This window comes from Salvelinus namaycush, chromosome 2 (assembly GCF_016432855.1).
Source record: "Salvelinus namaycush isolate Seneca chromosome 2, SaNama_1.0, whole genome shotgun sequence".
In the NCBI taxonomy this organism is placed as follows: domain Eukaryota; kingdom Metazoa; phylum Chordata; class Actinopteri; order Salmoniformes; family Salmonidae; genus Salvelinus; species Salvelinus namaycush.
The window spans coordinates 19,996,730-20,015,667 of record NC_052308.1 but is presented as its reverse complement, the minus strand read 5'-3'; the positions used below and the strand labels follow the sequence as shown (position 1 = coordinate 20,015,667).

General features: G+C 47.0%; 1 protein-coding gene across 1 annotated transcript in view; it reads left to right on the top strand.

Moving 5' to 3' along the window:
- The window catches only part of adamts9 (ADAM metallopeptidase with thrombospondin type 1 motif, 9), a 107,880-nt gene that overhangs the window by 45,016 nt on the left and 43,926 nt on the right, over positions 1-18,938 (top strand). Inside the window, exons 2-4 of the mRNA XM_038964332.1 lie at positions 7,941-7,946; positions 8,337-8,559; positions 9,646-9,843. Coding sequence (XP_038820260.1) covers positions 7,941-7,946; positions 8,337-8,559; positions 9,646-9,843 — 427 coding nt within the window. The remainder of the gene's footprint in view (positions 1-7,940; positions 7,947-8,336; positions 8,560-9,645; positions 9,844-18,938) is intronic.

The following is an 18,938-nucleotide window of genomic DNA, read 5'->3' as shown; positions in this document are numbered from 1 at the left end:
CATGAATCAATGCTGCTGTGTGGTTGGCTATTGTAGTAAGCTAATATAATGTTATATTGTGTTTTCGCTGTAAAACACTTAAAAAATCTGAAATATTGGCTGGATTCACAAGATCTTTGTCTTTCATTTGCTGTACACTGTGTATTTTTCATAAATGTTTTATGATGAGTATTTTTTGTAATTCACGTTGCTCTCTGTAGTTATTCTAGTTGCTTTGGTGAGAGTTGTGATGGTGGCTGCAATGTAAAACTATGATTTATACCTGAAATATGCACATTTTTCGAACAAAACATATGCTATACAATAAATATGTTATCAGACTGTCATCTGATGAAGTTGTTTCTTGGTTAGTGACTATTTATATCTTTATTTGGTCGAATTTGTGATAGCTATCTATGCAGTAAAAAAATGGTGGGAAAAAAAGTTGTGTCTTTTGCTATCGTGGTTAGCTAATAGAAATACATATTGTGTCTTCCCTGTAAAACATTTTAAAAATCAGAAATGATGGCTGGATTCACAAGATGTGTATCTTTCATCTGGTGTCTTGGACTTGTGATTTCATGATATTTAGATGCTAGTATTTACTTGTGGCGCTATGCTAGGCTATGCTAGTCAGCTTTTTTACTGATGAGGGTGCTCCCGGATCCGGGATTGGGACCAACTAGAAGTTAATGTTAGCCACTGAGCTAGCATTAGCCACCTAGGTAACTTTAACCACGACAAATTGCAATTCATAATATAAAATTCCTCCACAACTGCACCACCCGCAACTGTAGGGCTCTCAATGGAGGGCTCTCCAGAGGGTGGTGCGGTCTGCCCAACGCATCACCGGGGGCACACTGCTTGCCCTCCAGGACACCTACAGCATCCGATGTCACAGGAAGGCCAAAAAGATCATCAAGGACATCAACCACCCGAGCCAAGGCCTGTTCACCCCGCTATCATCCAGAAGACAAGGTCAGTACAGTGCATCAAATCAAATTTTATTTGTCACATACACATGGTTAGCAGATGTTAATGCGAGTGTAGCGAAATGCTTGTGCTTCTAGTTCCGACAATGCAGTAATAACCAACAAGTAATCTAACCTAACAATTCCACAACTACTACCTTATACACACAAGTGTAAAGGGATAAAGAATATGTACATAAAGATATATGAATGAGTGATGGTACAGAACGGCATAGGCAAGATGCAGTAGATGGTATAGAGTACAGTATATACATATGAGATGAGTAATGTAGGGTATGTAAACATAAAGTGGCATAGTTTAAAGTGGCTAGTGATACATGTATTACATAAAGATGGCAAGATGCAGTAGATGATATAGAGTACAGTATATACATATACATATGAGATGAGTAATGTAGGGTATGTAAACATTATATTAAGTGGCATTGTTTAAAGTGGCTAGTGGTACATTTTTACATAATTTCCATCAATTCCCATTATTAAAGTGGCTGGAGTTGAGTCAGTATGTTGGCAGCGGCCGCTAAATGTTAGTGGTGGCTGTTTAACAGTCTGATGGCCTTGAGATAGAAGCTGTTTTTCAGTCTCTCGGTCCCTGCTTTGATGCACCTGTACTGACCTCGCCTTCTGGATGATAGCGGGGTGAACAGGCAGTGGCTTGGGTGGTTGTTGTCCTTGATGATCTTTATGGCCTTCCTGTGACATCGGGTGGTGTAGGTGTCCTGGAGGGCAGGTAGTTTGCCCCCGGTGATGCGTTGTGTAGACCTCACTACCCTCTGGAGAGCCTTATGGTTGTGGGCGGAGCAGTTGCCGTACCAGGCGGTGATACAGCCCGACAGGATGCTCTCGATTGTGCATCTGTAGAAGTTTGTGAGTGCTTTTGGTGACAAGCCGAATTTCTTTAGCCTCCTGAGGTTGAAGAGGCGCTGCTGCGCCTTCTTCACAATGCTGTCTGTGTGGGTGGACCAATTCAGTTTGTCCGTGATGTGTACACCGAGGAACTTAAAACTTTCCACCTTCTCCACTACTGTCCCGTCGATGTGGATAAGGGGGTGCTCCCTCTGCTGTTTCCTGAAGTCCACAATCATCTCCTTTGTTTTGTTGAGTATGAGGTTATTTTCCTGACACCACACTCCGAGGGCCCTTACCTCCTCCCTGTAGGCCGTCTTGTCGTTGTTGGTAATCAAGCCTACCACTGTAGTGTCATCCGCAAACTTGATGATTGAGTTGGAGGCGTGCATGGCCACGCAGTCGTGGGTGAACAGGGAGTACAGGAGAGGGCTCAGAACGCACCCTTGTGGGGCCCCAGTGGGGGCGGCCCGTCAGGAAGTCCAGGACCCAGTTGCACAGGGCGGGGTCGAGACCCAGGGTCTCGAGCTTGATGACGAGTTTGGAGGGTACTATGGTGTTAAATGCTGAGCTGTAGTCGATGAACAGCATTCTCACATAGGTATTCCTCTTGTCCAGATGGGTTAGGGCAGTGTGCAGTGTGGTTGCGATTGCGTCGTCTGTGGACCTATTGGGTCGGTAAGCAAATTGGAGTGGGTCTAGGGTGTCCGGTAGGGTGGAGGTGATATGGTCCTTGACTAGTCTCTCAAAGCACTTCATGATGACGGAAGTGAGTGCTACGGGGCGGTAGTCGTTTAGCTCAGTTACCTTAGCTTTCTTGGGAACAGGAACAATGGTGGCCCTCTTGAAGCATGTGGGAACAGCAGACTGGGATAAGGATTGATTGAATATGTCCGTAAACACACCAGCCAGCTGGTCTGCGCATGCTCTGAGGACGCGGCTGGGAATGCCGTCTGGGCCTGCAGCCTTGCGAGGGTTAACACGTTTAAATGTTTTACTCACCTCGGCTGCAGTGAAGGAGAGCCCGCAGGTTTTGGTAGCAGGCCGTGTCAGTGGCACTGTATTGTCCTCAAAGCGAGCAAAAAAGTTATTTAGCCTGTCTGGGAGCAAGACATCCTGGTCCGCGACGGGGCTGGTTTTCTTTTTGTAATCCGTGATTGACTGTACACCCTGCCACATACCTCTTGTGTCTGAGCTGTTGAATTGCGACTCTATTTTGTCTCTATACTGGGACTTAGCTTGTTTGATTGCCTTGCGGAGAGAATAGCTACACTGTTTGTATTCGGTCATGTTTCCGGTCACCTTGCCCTGGTTAAAAGCAGTGGTTCGCGCTTTCAGTTTCACGCGAATGCTGCCGTCAATCCACGGTTTCTGGTTTGGGAATGTTTTAATCGTTGCTGTGGGTACGACATCGTCAATGCACTTTCTAATGAACTCGCTCACCGAATCAGCGTATTCGTCAATATTGTTGTTGGACGCAATGCGGAACATATTCCAATCCGCGTGATCGAAGCAGTCTTGAAGCGTGGAATCAGATTGGTCGGACCAGCGTTGAACAGACCTGAGCGAGGGAGCTTGTTGTTTTAGTTTCTGTTTGTAGGCTGGAAGCAACAAAATGGAGTCGTGGTCAGCTTTTCCGAAAGGAGGGCGGGGGAGGGCCTTATATGCGTCGCGGAAGTTAGTATAACAATGATCCAAGGTTTTACCAGCCCTGGTAGCACAATCGATATGCTGATAGAATTTAGGGAGTTTTGTTTTCAGATTAGCCTTGTTAAAATCCCCAGCTACGATGAATCCTTATATGCGTCGCGGAAGTTAGTATAACAATGATCCAAGGTTTTACCAGCCCTGGTAGCACAATCGATATGCTGATAGAATTTAGGGAGTTTTGTTTTCAGATTAGCCTTGTTAAAATCCCCAGCTACGATGAATGCAGCCTCAGGGTGTGTGGTTTCCAGTTTACAAAGAGTCAGATAAAGTTCGTTCAGGGCCATCGATGTGTCTGCTTGGGGGGGAATATATACGGCTGTGATTATAATCGAAGAGAATTCCCTTGGTAGATAATGCGGTCGACATTTGATTGTGAGGAATTCTAGATCAGGTGAACAGAATGACTTGAGTTCCTGTATGTTGTTATGATCACACCACGTCTCGTTAATCATAAGGCATACACCCCCGCCCCTCTTCTTACCAGAAAGATGTATGTTTCTGTCGGCGCGATGCGTGAAGAAACCAGCTGGCTGCACCGACTCCGTTAGCGTCTCTTGAGTTAGCCATGTTTCCGTGAAGCAGAGAACGTTACAATCTCTGATGTCTCTCTGGAATGTTACCCTTGCTCGGATTTCATCAACCTTATTGTCAAGAGACTGGACATTGGCGAGTAGTATGCTAGGGAGTGGAGCGCGATGTGCCCGTCTCCGAAGCCTGACCAGGAGACCGCTACGTTTGCCCCTTTTACGGCGTCGCATAGGGTCGCCGGCTGGGATCAGATCCATTGTATTGGGTGGAAGGCAAAACACTGGATCCGTTTCAGGAAAGTCATATTCCTGGTTGTAACGGTGGTGAGTTGACGTTGCTCTTATATTCAGTAGTTCCTCCCGACTGTATGTAATGAAACCTAAGATTACCTGGGGTACCAATGTAAGGAATAACACATAAAAAAAACAAAATACTGCATATTTTCCAAGGAACGCGAAGCGAGGCGGCCATCTCGGTCGGCGCCGGAAGTAGTCTTGAGCTGGGACCAAGACACTGAAAACCAGCTTCCATCTCAAGGCCATCAGACTGTTAAATAGCATCTTAGTGGCTGCTGCCCTATGTACATAGAATCACTGGTCACTTTAAGAATGGAACACTAGTCACTTTAATAATGTTTACATACTGCTTTACTCATTTCATATGTATATACTGTATTTTAGTCAATGCCACTGACATTGCTCGTCCTAATATTTATATATTTATTTTAGATGTGGGTATATCACGGAGGCGCTCCGCACTGCTAAAGCTAACTCGCTCTCCTCTGCTCTCATCCTTCTAGACCTATCGGCTGCCTTTGATACTGTGAACCATCAGATCCTCCTCTCCACCCTCTCCGAGTTGGGCATCTCCGGCGCGGCCCACGCTTGGATTGCGTCCTACCTGACAGGTCGCTCCTACCAGGTGGCGTGGCGAGAATCTGTCTCCGCACCACGTGCTCTCACCACTGGTGTCCCCCAGGGCTCTGTTCTAGGCCCTCTCCTATTCTCGCTATACACCAAGTCACTTGGCTCTGTCATATCCTAACATGGTCTCTCCTATCATTGCTATGCAGACGACACACAATTAATCTTCTCCTTTCCCCCTTCTGATAACCAGGTGGCGAATCGCATCTCTGCATGTCTGGCAGACATATCAGTGGGGATGACGGATCACCACCTCAAGCTGAACCTCGGCAAGACGGAGCTGCTCTTCCTCCCGGGGAAGGACTGCCCGTTCCATGATCTCGCCATCACGGTTGACAACTCCATTGTGTCCTCCTCCCAGAGTGCTAAGAACCTTGGCGTGATCCTGGACAACACCCTGTCGTTCTCAACCAACATCAAGGCGGTGACCCGTTCCTGTAGGTTCATGCTCTACAACATTCGCAGAGTACGACCCTGCCTCACACAGGAAGCGGCGCAGGTCCTAATCCAGGCACTTGTCATCTCCCGTCTGGATTACTGCAACTCGCTTTTGGCTGGGCTCCCTGCCTGTGCCATTAAACCCCTACAACTCATCCAGAACGCCGCAGCCCGTCTGGTGTTCAACCTTCCCAAGTTCTCTCACGTCACCCCGCTCCTCCGCTCTCTCCACTGGCTTCCAGTTGAAGCTCGCATCCGCTACAAGACCATGGTGCTTGCCTACAGAGCTGTGAGGGGAACGGCACCTCCGTACCTTCAGGCTCTGATCAGGCCCTACACCCAAACAAGGGCACTGCGTTCATCCACCTCTGGCCTGCTCGCCTCCCTACCTCTGAGGAAGTACAGTTCCCGCTCAGCCCAGTCAAAACTGTTCGCTGCTCTGGCACCCCAATGGTGGAACAAACTCCCTCACGACGCCAGGTCAGCGGAGTCAATCACCACCTTCCGGAGACACCTGAAACCCCACCTCTTTAAGGAATACCTAGGATAGGATAAAGTAATCCTTCTAACCCCCCCCCCCCCCCCCCCCCCTTAAAAGATTTAGATGCACTATTGTAAAGTGGTTGTTCCACTGGATATCATAAGGTGAATGCACCAATTTGTAAGTCGCTCTGGATAAGAGCGTCTGCTAAATGACTTAAATGTAAATGTAAATGTATTGTTAGATACTACTACACTGCTGGAGTTAGGAACACAAGCATTTTGCTACAACCACAATAACATCTGCTAAATATGTGTATGTGACCAATTGATAACGATCAGTGTAAAAAGAATATATGCAAAAATAGCAAAAATCAGAAAGGGGACAAATACTTTTTCATGGCACTGTAGGGTCCATTGCTGTACAGTTCTGTTTGTTTCCTTTTATCCCAGGAAAACAAAGAGACTTTAATGAAGGAGGCACTCATGCCCCACCATCCTGTCCACCACAGTAGAATGAGTGTTTCTGGGTATACAGTGCATTCAGAAAGTATTCAGACCCTTTGACTTTTTCCACATTTTGTTACGTTACAGCTTTATTCTAAAATGAATTAAAAAAAATGTTTTCCACGTCAATCTGCACACAGTACCCCATAATGACAAAGCAAAACAGGATCTTAGACATTTTTGCAAATTTCTTCGATTTAAAAAACAGAAATACCTTATTCACATAAGTATTCAGACCCTTTGCTATGGGACTCAAAATTGAGCTCAGGTGAAACCTGTTTCCATTGATCATCCTTGATGTTTCTACAACTTGATTGGAGTCCACCTGCGGTAAATGCAATTGATTGGACATGATTTGGAAAGGCACACACCTGTCTATATAAGGTCCCACAGTTGACAGTGCATGTCAGAGTAAAAACCAAGCCATGAGGTTGAAGGAATTGTCCGTAGAACCGAGACTGGATTGTGTCGAGGAACAGATCTGGGGAAGGGTACCACAACATTTCTGCAGCATTGAAGGTCCCCAAGAACACAGCAGCCTCCATCATTCTTAAATGTAAGAAGTTTGGAATCATCAAGACTCTTCCTAAATCTGGCCGCCAGTCAGGGAGGTGACCAAGAACCCGATGGTCACTCTGACAGAGATCTTCCGCTGTAGAGATGGGAGAACAACCATCTCTGCAGCACTCCACCAATCAGGCCTTTATGGTAGAGTCGTCAGATGGAAGCCACTCCTCAGTAAAAGGCACATGACAGCTTGCTTTCAGTTTGCCAAAAGGCACCCAAAGGACACTCAGACCATGAGAAACAAGATTATGTTGTCTGATGAAACCAAGATTGAACTCTGTGGCCTGAATGCCAAGCCTCACGTCTGGAGGAAACCTGGCACCATCCCTATCGTGAAGCGCGGTGGTGGCAGCATCATGCTGTGGGGAAGCTTTTCAGCGGCAGGGATTGGGAGACTAGTCAGGATCGAGGGAAAGATGAACGAAGCAAAGTACAGAGAGACCCTTGATGAAAACCTGCTCCGGAGTGCTCAGAACGTCCGACTGTGGTAAAGAGTCACCTTCCAACAGGACAATTACTCTAAGCACACAGCCAAGACAATCCAGGAGTGGCTTCGGGACAAGTCTCTGCATGTCTTTGAGTGGACCAGCCAGAGCCCGGACTTGAACCTGATCGAACATCTTTAGAGAGACCTGAAAATAGCTGTGCAGAGATACTCACCATCTAACCTGATAGAGCTTGAGAATATCTGCAGAGAATAATGGAAGAAACTCCCCAAATACAGGTGTGCCAAGCAAACATGTAGCATTATACCCAAGAAGACTCGGGGCTGTAATCACTGCCAAAGGTGCTTCAACAAAGTGCTGAGTAAAGGATCTGAATACTTATGTAAATGTGATATTTCAGTTTATTTGATACATTTGCACACATTTCTAAACCTGTTTTTCTTTGTCATTATGTGTCACACCCTGATCTGTTTCACTTGTCCTTGTGATTGTCTCCATCCCCTCCTGGTGTCTCTGTCTTCCAGGCTTTGGTAAATGATGTGCTCCGGGACATGCTAAACTATTTTGTGTTCGTCTACCTTGACGACATCCTCATTTTTTCCCGGTCGCCCCAAGAACATGTTCTCCATGTCAGGCAGGTCCTTCAGCGCCTCCTGGAGAACCAATTGTTTGTGAAAGCCGAGAAGTGTGAGTTCCACCGCTCTACAATCGCCTTTCTGGGATATGTCATTGCTGAGGGTAATGTCCAGATGGATCCTGGAAAGGTGAAATCAGTGGTGGATTGGCCTCAACCTACGTCCAGGGTGCAGTTGCAACGTTTCCTAGGCTTTGCTAACTTCTACAGGCATTTCATTTGGGGTTTCAGCACCCTGGCAGCCCACTTCAAGGCACTCACCTCCCCCAAGGTACCGTTCACATAGTCTCCAGATGTCGACAAAGCCTTTGTGGACCTGAAGCGTCGGATCACAACAGCACCCATCCTCATCCATCTGGACCCGTCTCATCAATTTGTGGTTGAGGTTGATGCTTCTGATGTTGGAGTGGGGGCCATCCTGTCCCAGCGATCTGCCCAGGACAAAAAGCTTAATCCCTGTGCCTTCCTGTCCCATCGTCTCAATCTTCCAGAGAGGAACTACGACGTAGGCAACCGAGAACTCTTGGCAGTCAAGATGGCGTTGGAAGAGTGGAGGCACTGGCTGGAAGGAGCAGAACAGCCATTCTTGGTCTGGACCGACCATACAAATGTGGAATATCTCCATACAGCCAAGCGCCTTAACTCCAGGTAGGCTCAGTGGGATCTTATTTACTAGATTCAACTTCACCATTTCCTACCGTCCTGGGTCTAAAAATGTGAAGCCTGACGCTCTCCTGCCTATACAGTTTCTCTGCCACACCCTCGACCTCCGAAACCATTCTTCCTACCTCATGCCTTGCAGCCACAGTGGGTTGGGGTATTGAGACCCTGGTTTGCAAGGCACAACGCTCCCAGCCTGGACCTGAAGGGTACCCGGCTAACTGGCTGTTTGTCCCTAACTCAGTCCGGTCCCAGGTCCTGGAATGGGCTCATTCCTCCAGGCTAACCTGTCGTCCAGGTTCCCTCCATACCATAGCATTCCTCCGACAACATTTCTGGTGGCCCACAATGGTTACGGACATCTCTGCCTTCATCGCCGCATGCACGGTGTGCGCCCAGAACAAGACTCTACGGCAAGCTCCTTCTGTCCTTCTTCAGCCACTACCGGTCCCTCATCGTCCCTGGTCTCATATCTCTGGACTTTGTCACTGGGCTTCCCCGTCTGATGGCAACACCGTTATTCTGACAGTGGTGGATCGGTTCTCTAACGCCGCTCATTTCATCCCTCTCCCCAAACTTCCCTCTGCCAAGGAAACGGCCCAGCTCATGGTGCAGCACGTCTTCCGGATCTATGGACTCCTAGTGGAAATGGTTTCTGACCCGGGGTCCTCAATTCTCATATCAGTTTTGGAAGGCGTTCTGCACCCTTATTGGGGTGTCGGCCAGCCTATCCTCCGGATTCCATACCCAATCGAACGGCCAGTGAGCTAACCAGGACCTGGAGACCACCCTAAGATGCCTGGTGTCAACCAACCCCACTACCTGGAGCCGTCAACTGGTCTGGGTAGAGTATGCCCGGAACATCCTTCCCTGTTCTGCCATGGGACTCTCCCCTTTTGAGTGAACCATAGGGTATCAGCCTCCTCTCTTCCCAGAACAAGAACCGGTAGTCAACGTACCCTCGGCCCAGATGTTCGTCTGCCGCTGTCGACGTACCTGGAGAAGAGCTCGGGTAGGACTTCTGAAGACCAACTCCAGGTATCGGCAACAAGCGGCCTGCCGCCGGACTCCAGATCCCCGCAACTGCATTGGGAAAGAGGGTATGGCAGTCCTCACGGGACCTGCCCCGTCGGGTAGAGTCCCGCAAACTGTCCCCCCATTTCATTGGTCCATTTCCAATCTTAGAGTCCTTAGTTCCACTGCTGTCCGTCTCTTCTTACCCTGTATCCTCCATATTCACCCTACTTTCCATGTGGGGATTAAGCCCGTGTCTCACTGTTCTTTGTCTTCTGTTTCCAGACCCACCCCCTCTCCCCGTGTCATTGATGGCCATCCGGCATACACGGTAAAACGCCTCCTGGGTGTTCGACCACGGGGCAGGGGTTTCCAATACCTGGGGGGGGGGGGGGGGGGGTACTGTCACATCCTGATCTGTTTCACCTGTCCTTGTCTCCACCCCCTCCAGGTGTCGCTTATTATTCCCGGTGTATATATCCCTGTGTTTCCTGTCTCTGTGCCAGTTTGTCTTGTATGTTTATCAAGTCAACCAGCATGTTTTCCCGTACTCCTTTTTCTATTCTCTTTTTGCTAGTCCTCCCGGTTTTGACCCTTGCCTGTTTTCTGGACTCCATTTCTGCCTGCCTGACCATTCTGCCTGTCCTGACCTTGAGCCTGCCTGCCCTTCGGTGCCTCCTGGACTCTGAACTGGTTTTGACCTTTTGCCTGTACACAACCATTTTTTTGCCTACCCTTTTTGGATTATTAATAAACTTCAAAGACTAGCCATCTGCCTCCTGTGTCTGCATCTGGGTCTCGCCTGGTGCCCTCATTATGGGGTATTGTGTGTAGATTGATGAGGGAAAAAAACAATTTAATCAATTTTAGAATAAGGCTGTAACGTAACAAAATGTGGAAAAAAGTGAAAGGGATGCCTAGCCCTCTGACATCGGAGGTACAGGAAATATCCTAAGCCATCCATTCCTAAACAGAAATGTATACAGAAGAGGAGCTGTGGTCAGCATGTCAATGCCTCTGGGAGCGCGGGGGAACGAGAGCACAGCACCAATGCAGACATTGTTCCTCTTCACAGCTGTGTTTTCAACTTAAATCCACAAGTCAATACCTCAGCAAGGCAGTGGCTGAAACTGGACTGCTGCCTCCAATTCATACAGTACATATTGCATGACTGGCCTTTCGCTCTATAATAAAGTTTTATTGTTTAAGATATTACAATGTTTTAGGATGGAGTTTGATGTTTTGCTGTGTGATGCTCAAGTTCGTTTCTCACTGAGTATAAATTGAATGCAGGTCTATGAGGGCAGCCAGCTACAGTACAGAGGCAGAGGTAGGATCCTGTACTATATTTCAGATGTGTTGGTTTTGTTTGAGTTCAGCCTGAAGTGGTTATAGAGGTGACTGCACTGCACCATGCACAGAGACAATATGAAATCATTAACACACAACAGACAGTGCATTGTCAGGAAATAACTCACCTCAGCAGTGTGAGACGGCCCTCTGCAAACCCTCCTCGGTTAGCCCTCCATGGTGACAATGTTATTGGGGATGCAGGAATGTTAGATTCGTCTTTTTAACAGAGCCATGAACCCCTCATACGAAGCCAGCTCCTCTCCTCTTTCCCAGACGGCCGTAGTCCACTCCAACGCCTGCGCAGTCAGCAGAGAAATAACCGTGGCAACCTTGGACCTCTCAGTGGTGGGGGCTCTCATCTAAATGGAGGGAGCACTGGAGTAGGAAGCCACGGCATTTAGATGGGGTTCCTTCATATTTATTCGGGAGGGACAAACGGGCATCACTGACCTGGGCGGACTGCTGATTGGACTGATGTTCTGGCTCGCTGGGTCGACTGGTGGAAGAGTATCCTCCGCAAGTGGAAGGCAACGCCTCTCAGGCATGTTCGAGACTGCGAAGAACCTCTTCCATAGCCGACCCCAGTTGCGCCATGCAGCTGGTCGTGGTACTTACGAAGTAAGTATCCTGTTAGTCGACCATCTGGGAGATGTTCGGATTTCCTGCTGCTTCCATTTGGTGAGGCAATATTCTGTAACGTGGACACTGGGAAGCAAGTGGCGAGTTTAATAATAAACGGCTCATGGACCTGAACCACGAGTAGCGTACATACATGAAACACATAGTCAATACTGCCTGGAGAATGGTACTAAGGGAGTGACAGATATAGGGGAGGTAATCAGTGAAGTAATGGAGTGCAGGTGTGCCTAATGATGACATGCAGGTGCGTGTAATGACGAATGCCAGGACCGGTGGTTAGTAAGCCGGCGACTTTGAACGCTGGAGGGGAGGAGCGGGAGTAGACGTGACAGCAGTTAGGTGATGTGGCCTTTAAATCAAATCAAACCAAATTTTGTGTTATTAGCACCACTGTGTTTGAATGGTTAAAAAACCTGCAGGGGAATTTTCAGGGGGGATTTTCCTAGATTAAAAAATGAGAAAGTAGCTAGAAGGGCAATTCTTAACATTTAAAATAAGATACTTTTTTTGGACCAAAAGTAAAATCTAAAATGGCACCTTTTTCATAGGAGGGCAAAAGTGCAGGTGCTCAGGAACCCCTAGATCTCTATCTGTGCACGTGCCTGGGACAGGCCAAAATTCTATGCTTTTTGTATATGCCAAGCTGTACTGTTTATAGTTTAAGAGTTAAATATCTGTGGTTCATCACCTCCATGGAATGAAAAACTGTTTAACATTCAAATACTGCATGGTTTTGACCAATAGCATCCTTGTTCTCTTATCAATTCTTCCAGCCAATGAAACAATGACCCCCCACTTTGCATCACTGCATTGCCATCAGACACAATTTCAAAGTGATTGTGCCAAACTTCAGTTTGACTTAATTCTAGTCTGTTTAACTGTGAAGAAATTGCATTACAGTTACAGCATTAACAGCGGGCCAGGTTCCTGGCAGCCCATGCGGTTGGATGTTATAGTAACACGTTTGGGAGCTTTCACGCTGTCAGTCACAGCCGTCACTTGGTGCCACTCACCCTACGGGGTTAATACCATAATCACATTATCAAGCCACATTGAATTCAAAATGTCTGATTTGGGAAAGAGACGTTCCTTTGTGAGCAGTAATTCAGCAGATCCACTGGGCGCTCTGAAAGATTAGGCTAAGACAATGTATCCCTGCCCACTTCAACAGACTGTCTATGCGGCTACTCTTCCCATCAATGGCTCCCATCCAGTTGACACTATTGAACTCAATGTTGGTTTTTAAGACTTACAATTGCAAGTCTTGCACAAGGTCAAAAGTGTTCAAGCCATCAACAGTGAAAATGGTTTATGTGCAGCTATACAACATACCGGAAACTTTTTTCTACTTTCTTCCTACTTTTAAGTGAACACTCTAAGTGTGACATGAGCGTTGGTTGGACTTGGAAAGGTCATCATTTCTATTGTGTTTTGTTCCCTCCCATCCAGCAGGGGCCCCGTGCACACTGCTGTGCAACTGTCATCTGCAGTAAGCCTGTCGGTCCCTGGTGGTCCCTGTCGGCCCCTGGCGGTCCCTTTCGGGCCCTGACACAGTGGGGCTGCCAGCGGGACCCAGGCCAGCTTATTCTCCAGGCCTTGACAGCTACAGAATAGAGCCCCTGACCCAGAACACTAAACTATATCTAATATGACAAAGGAGCAGGGCCCAGGCAGCTGGAGCAGTGGGGGGGAAATTAAGCAGGATTTGTGGGTTTAAAGAGAACCCTGTGCCCCTCCAACCGCTCCTGTACTGTACACACCCTGTTTACTGTGATGCTCAGTTCAGGTCTGTGCTGTCTTCATCTAGTTAAGGTCATTCAAGAGACCATGGAATTAAAATGTCTTAGACACTACAATGTATTTTTAAAGTTTAGAAGCATCACTTCTGTATTATGAAGTTAAATTATTGAGGATAAGAATTATGTGGTCCTATAAACTATCCTACTTTGACGTATTTTAATTGAACCTTTCTTTAACTAGTCAAGTCAGTCCAAACCCTCCCCTAACCCAGACAGCGCTGAGCCAATTGTGCACCGCCCAATGGGACTCCCGATCACGGCTGGTTGTGATACATCCCGGGATAAAACCAGGGTCTGTAGTGACACCTCTAGCACTGAGATGTAGTGCCTTAGACCGCTGCGCCACTCGGGAGCTGACCTGGCATGAGAAACAGAACACACAGTGCTCACAACGATAATTAATTTAGGACAAATTATCGCACTGTATTTATTCTATTGATTTATTAAGTTTATTTGAGCAGGGACAATTATTTGAGCAGGGACAAAAACAGTCTGAGTACACTTGAGAGAAGACTTAGCTAGCAGCTAATTTCCATCTGCAGTCCCATGTTTGGCGCCCAATCAAAGGATCAGAGATAAATAACACTGTTTCTGCTATATTCCTTTTACTCCTCTTGACATCCAGCATTTTTGGAGTAAGGAATCTAAAATAAAGGCTGTTTTTGAGCTAGAGGAAAGGTGCTGATAACCCCACGCCTCCCCCTACTCCCTCTCTCTTTCTCTTACACTCACACTCCTTCTCCAGCTGCCTCATATCAATACACTGGCTTGGGCTGGAAAGGGTGTTAGGTTATCTTTTCAATTTCTCTCACAGCTGAGAGTGATTAGGTCATCGTGTTGTTAAGCATGGGACGACAAGTGAGAGGGGGAACAGGCCCAGTGCTGCTAACTGATGACATACAGAACTGATACTACTACTTTCTCCAAAGTGGTCTGTCACATCCATTTCCAGTCAAACGGGGTGCTTGGATGTGCTGTCTCCAAACTGCGGTGTTACACCCCTCCCCACCTCCTGTCCCCACCACCACACCACAGCGCCACAGTCCACTGTGTCCATGTTATGAAATAATACATGCCCTCTGAAACCTTCAGCAGGAGAAGAATGACTCACTAAGTCTTCATTTGCCCTACTGGACATGTAAACAGAGGATTTGGTGGAAGTGTTGAGAGGTTTTTGGAGACTACATAACTGGAGGCTTTCTTAGTGTGTTGCACATCCAATCCCACTGGGTACAGATGTAGTTTCAAAGTCTAGCTTTAATTTACATTGGGTTGAGTTGTCAACTAAAGTGAATTCAACGTGAAATCAACAACAAATGTCACCATGTCATTAGATTTAAGTTTAAAGTTTTGTGAAAAAAAGAAGAAATTCCTAAAAGTTCATGACTTTTTGCAAATTAAATCAGTTTACCATGTTGATATAACGTCATCACATACATTTTTTGTTGTTGAAATTACATCATCATTTGTTGATAAATATGTGCTTTGGCATGTTGCTATTGTTGCCAATCCATAGGCAACTTCAATATCTGGGAAGCATTAAAATTTAGGAAAGACCCCCTGAGCGCTGCACTACTACTTGGGCAGTGTCCAGACCAGAGGAGGCTGGTGGGAGAAGCTATAGGAGGACGGGCTCATTGTAATGACTGGACCGGAATACATTTAATGTTGTCAAACACATCAAACATTTGGAAAGTTTGGAAACCACGTTTGACTCCTTTCCATTCAACTGCCGCGGTTCCGAGGAAAGGCAATTTACCATTTTCTCACAGAGAATAATATTATGTGAAAAAGTCAATACCCCCCGGTGTGTCACAGTAGTAAATAGAAACCAGCGTATTTCTCAACAACTGTCCCCTGACAGGATCCCAGCTGGAAAGGACAACGAGGCTACTGAGGTTAGAGCCTTGTGCCTCATACAAAGATGTAATGTAGGCAGCAGCATATAGCCATTTGTCAATGCATGTGAATAAAAAGTATATATTCTCCTATCAGCCCTATTTGTATAAAACCAAAGAACAGAAGAACTGCTAAGCACTGAATACTATGGATGACAAATCACAATGGCAGGTAGCGGCAGGTAGCCTAGTGGTTAGAGCATTGGGCCAGTAACCGAAAGGTTGCTAGATCAAATCCCTGAGCTGACAAGGTAAAAATCTGTCGCTCTTTAGTTAAATAATAGTAAAATTAAAAAAAACAGCACACATGGACCTCGCCCAATAATGAAGACAAGTTCAGTATGCCAAGGAAGTTAGTCATACGGGGAGGGGATGTTAAAAGCATAGCAATTATGTTTCTCTCTTTGAAAACCCAGGCCAGGATTTAGCCACCATTCAAGCTTTCCAGTCCTTATCGCCTGTCATCAGAACTGGAGGGGAAGTGAAGTTTACACTGTCATGAGGAGGCTGCCCTCTGTATGCTGTCAGATGCCTGTTACTGTCCCTGCAGGCCAGGCCAGGCTCCGTTGACCTCAGTGACTATCCACTGACTGTGCATTGAGAATAACTACCGGGTCTGTGAGTACCAGTCTGTTGAGTGAGGCCAACAGTAGCTAAACAGCCTCTTCAGAACAGCACAATGACAAAAACAAAATCCCACTATACAATAAGTGAACTGCCAACCACCAAGGCAACTGCCAACTACCAACCATCAAGTCAACTGCCAAACACCAGGTAAACTACCAACCACCAAGTCAACTGCCAACCACCAAGTCAACTACCAACCACCAAGTCAACTGCCAAACACCAGGTAAACTACTAACCACCAAGTCAACTGCCAACCAGCAAGTCAACTACCAACCACCAAGTCAACTGCCAAACACCAAGTCAACTACCAACCAACAGGTCCACTACCAACCACCAAGTCAACTGCCAACCACCAAGTCAACTACCAACCACCAAGTCAACTGCCAAACACCAGGTAAACTACCAACCACCAAGTCAACTGCCAACCAGCAAGTCAACTACCAACCACCAAGTCAACTGCCAAACACCAAGTCAACTACCAACCAGCAAGTCAACTGCCAAACACCAAGTCAACTACCAACCAGCAAGTCAACTGCCAACCACCAAGTCTACTGCACCACCACCATTGTATTTAAAGCTGAATGTGATGCCTTGTGGCAATATAGATATTTGTATCTTCCCCAAGACCCCTGTTATAAAAAGGTTTATGGAGAGTTCTGGGAAAGGGATAATTGTAACTGATGGGTTACATTTAAAGGGGTTAAGGTTACTGGATGTAGGATCCACCACTGTACTGGGCCCACAGTGCATTTTAATAATAGTGTGTTTTACTGTCTGTTCATAAGTCCAACACAGCAAGAAGATCTAGAGGGATCATGGTTCCTGTCTTACTACTGCATGTTTGGAGAGATTGTAGGTATTTAAAAGAATCTGCCGTTAACAACAGCAAAAAAAGAAACGTCCTCGCACTGTCAACTGCATTTATTTTCAGCAAACTTAACATGTGTAAATATTTGTATGAACATAACAAGATTCAACAACTGAGACATAAACTGAACAAGTTCCACAGACATGTGACTAACAGAAATTGAATAATGTGTACCTGAATAAAGGGGGGGTTAAAATCAAAAGTAACAGTCAGTATCTGGTGTGGCCACCAGCTGCATTAACTACTGCAGTGCATCTCCTCCTCATGGACTGCACCAGATTTGCCAGTTCTTGCTGTGAGATGTTACCCTACTCTTCCACCAAGGCACCTGCAAGTTCCCAGACATTTCTGTGTGGAATGGCCCTAGCCCTCACCCGCCGATCCAACAAGTCCCAGATGTGCTCAATGGGATTGAGATCTGGGCTGGCCATGGCAGAAAACTGACATTCCTGTCTAGCAGGAAATCATGCACAGGACGAGCAGTATGGCTGGTGGCATGTCATGCTGGAGGGTCATATCATGATGAGCCTGCAGGAAGGGTACAACATGAGGGAGGAAGATGTCTTCCCTGTAACGCACAGCGTTGAGATTGCCTGCAATAGCAACAAGCTCAGTCCGATGATGCTGTGACATACCGCCCCAGACCATGACGGACCCTCCACCTCCAAATCGATCCTGCTCCATGGTACAGACCTCGGTGTAATGCTCATTCCTTCGGCGATAAACGCAAATCCGACCATCACCCCTGGTGAGACAAAACCGCGACTCGTCAGTGAAGAGCTCTTTTTGCCAGTCCTGTCTGGTTCAGCGACGGTGGGTTTGTTCCCATAGGCGACGTTGTTGCCGGTGATGTCTGGTGAGGACCTGCCTTACAACAGGCCTACAAGCCCTCAGTCCAGCCTCTCTCAGCCTATTGCGTACAGTCTGAGCACTGATGGAGGGATTGTGCATCCCGCAGGTGTGATGTTCGGATGTATGGATCCTGTGCAGGTGTTGTTACACGTGGTCTGCCACTGCGAGGATGATCAGCTGTCCGTCCTGTCTTCCTGTAGCGCTGTCTTAGGCTTCTCACAGTACGGACATTGCAATTTATTGCCCTGGTCACATCTGCGGTCCTCATGCCTCCTTGCAGTATGCCTAAGGCACGTTCACGCAGATGAGCAGGGACACCGGGCATCTTTCTATTGGCGTTTTTCAGAGTCAGTAGAAAGGTCTCCTTGGTGTCCTTAAGTTTTCATAACTGTGACCTTAATTGCCTACAGATTTTGTCATCATTTAGAAGACAACAAGTAATTATTTATAAAATGAATCAATAGAGGCTTGAACTTGTACAAGCTGGCTGGCTATCATAATTTTGTTTGACTGTTTTCCATCTAAAAATCCCTTGCTATAATGTGTGTTTTTCTGAGCCTACCACAGCCATTTCCTATGGGGCTATTGTGTAACGGCTCTCGTCGAAAGGAGTGGACCAAAGTGCAGCGTGGAAAGTGTTCATGATTTTCATTGTCAAAAAACCCTCAAACAAAATAACTAAAGTGAAAAAACGAAAGCGCACAGTTCTGTAAGGCAAAGAAACTATACAGAAAACAAGATCCCACAAAACCCAAATGGAAAATGACAACTTATATATGATCCCCAATCAGAGACAACGCTAGACAGCTGCCTCTGATTGGGAACCACACTCGGCCAAAACAAAGAAATAAAAAACATAGAATGCCCACCCAAATCACACGCTGACCTAACCAAATAGAGAGAAAAAAGGCTCTCTAAGGTCAGGGCGTGACAGTACTCCCCCCCCCCCCAAAGTTGCGGACTCCGGCCGCAAAACCTGACTCTATAGGAGAGGGTCCGGGTGGGCATCTATCCTCGGTGGCGGCTAAGGTTCGGGACGTAGCCCCCGCTCCGCACGCTGATCCCTCCGCCTCCGTGGAACCGGACCGTGGATCATCGCCGGAGGCTCTGGACTGGGAACCCCCGCCGGAGGCTCTGGACTGGGAACCCCCGCCGGAGGCTCCGGACTGGGGACCGTC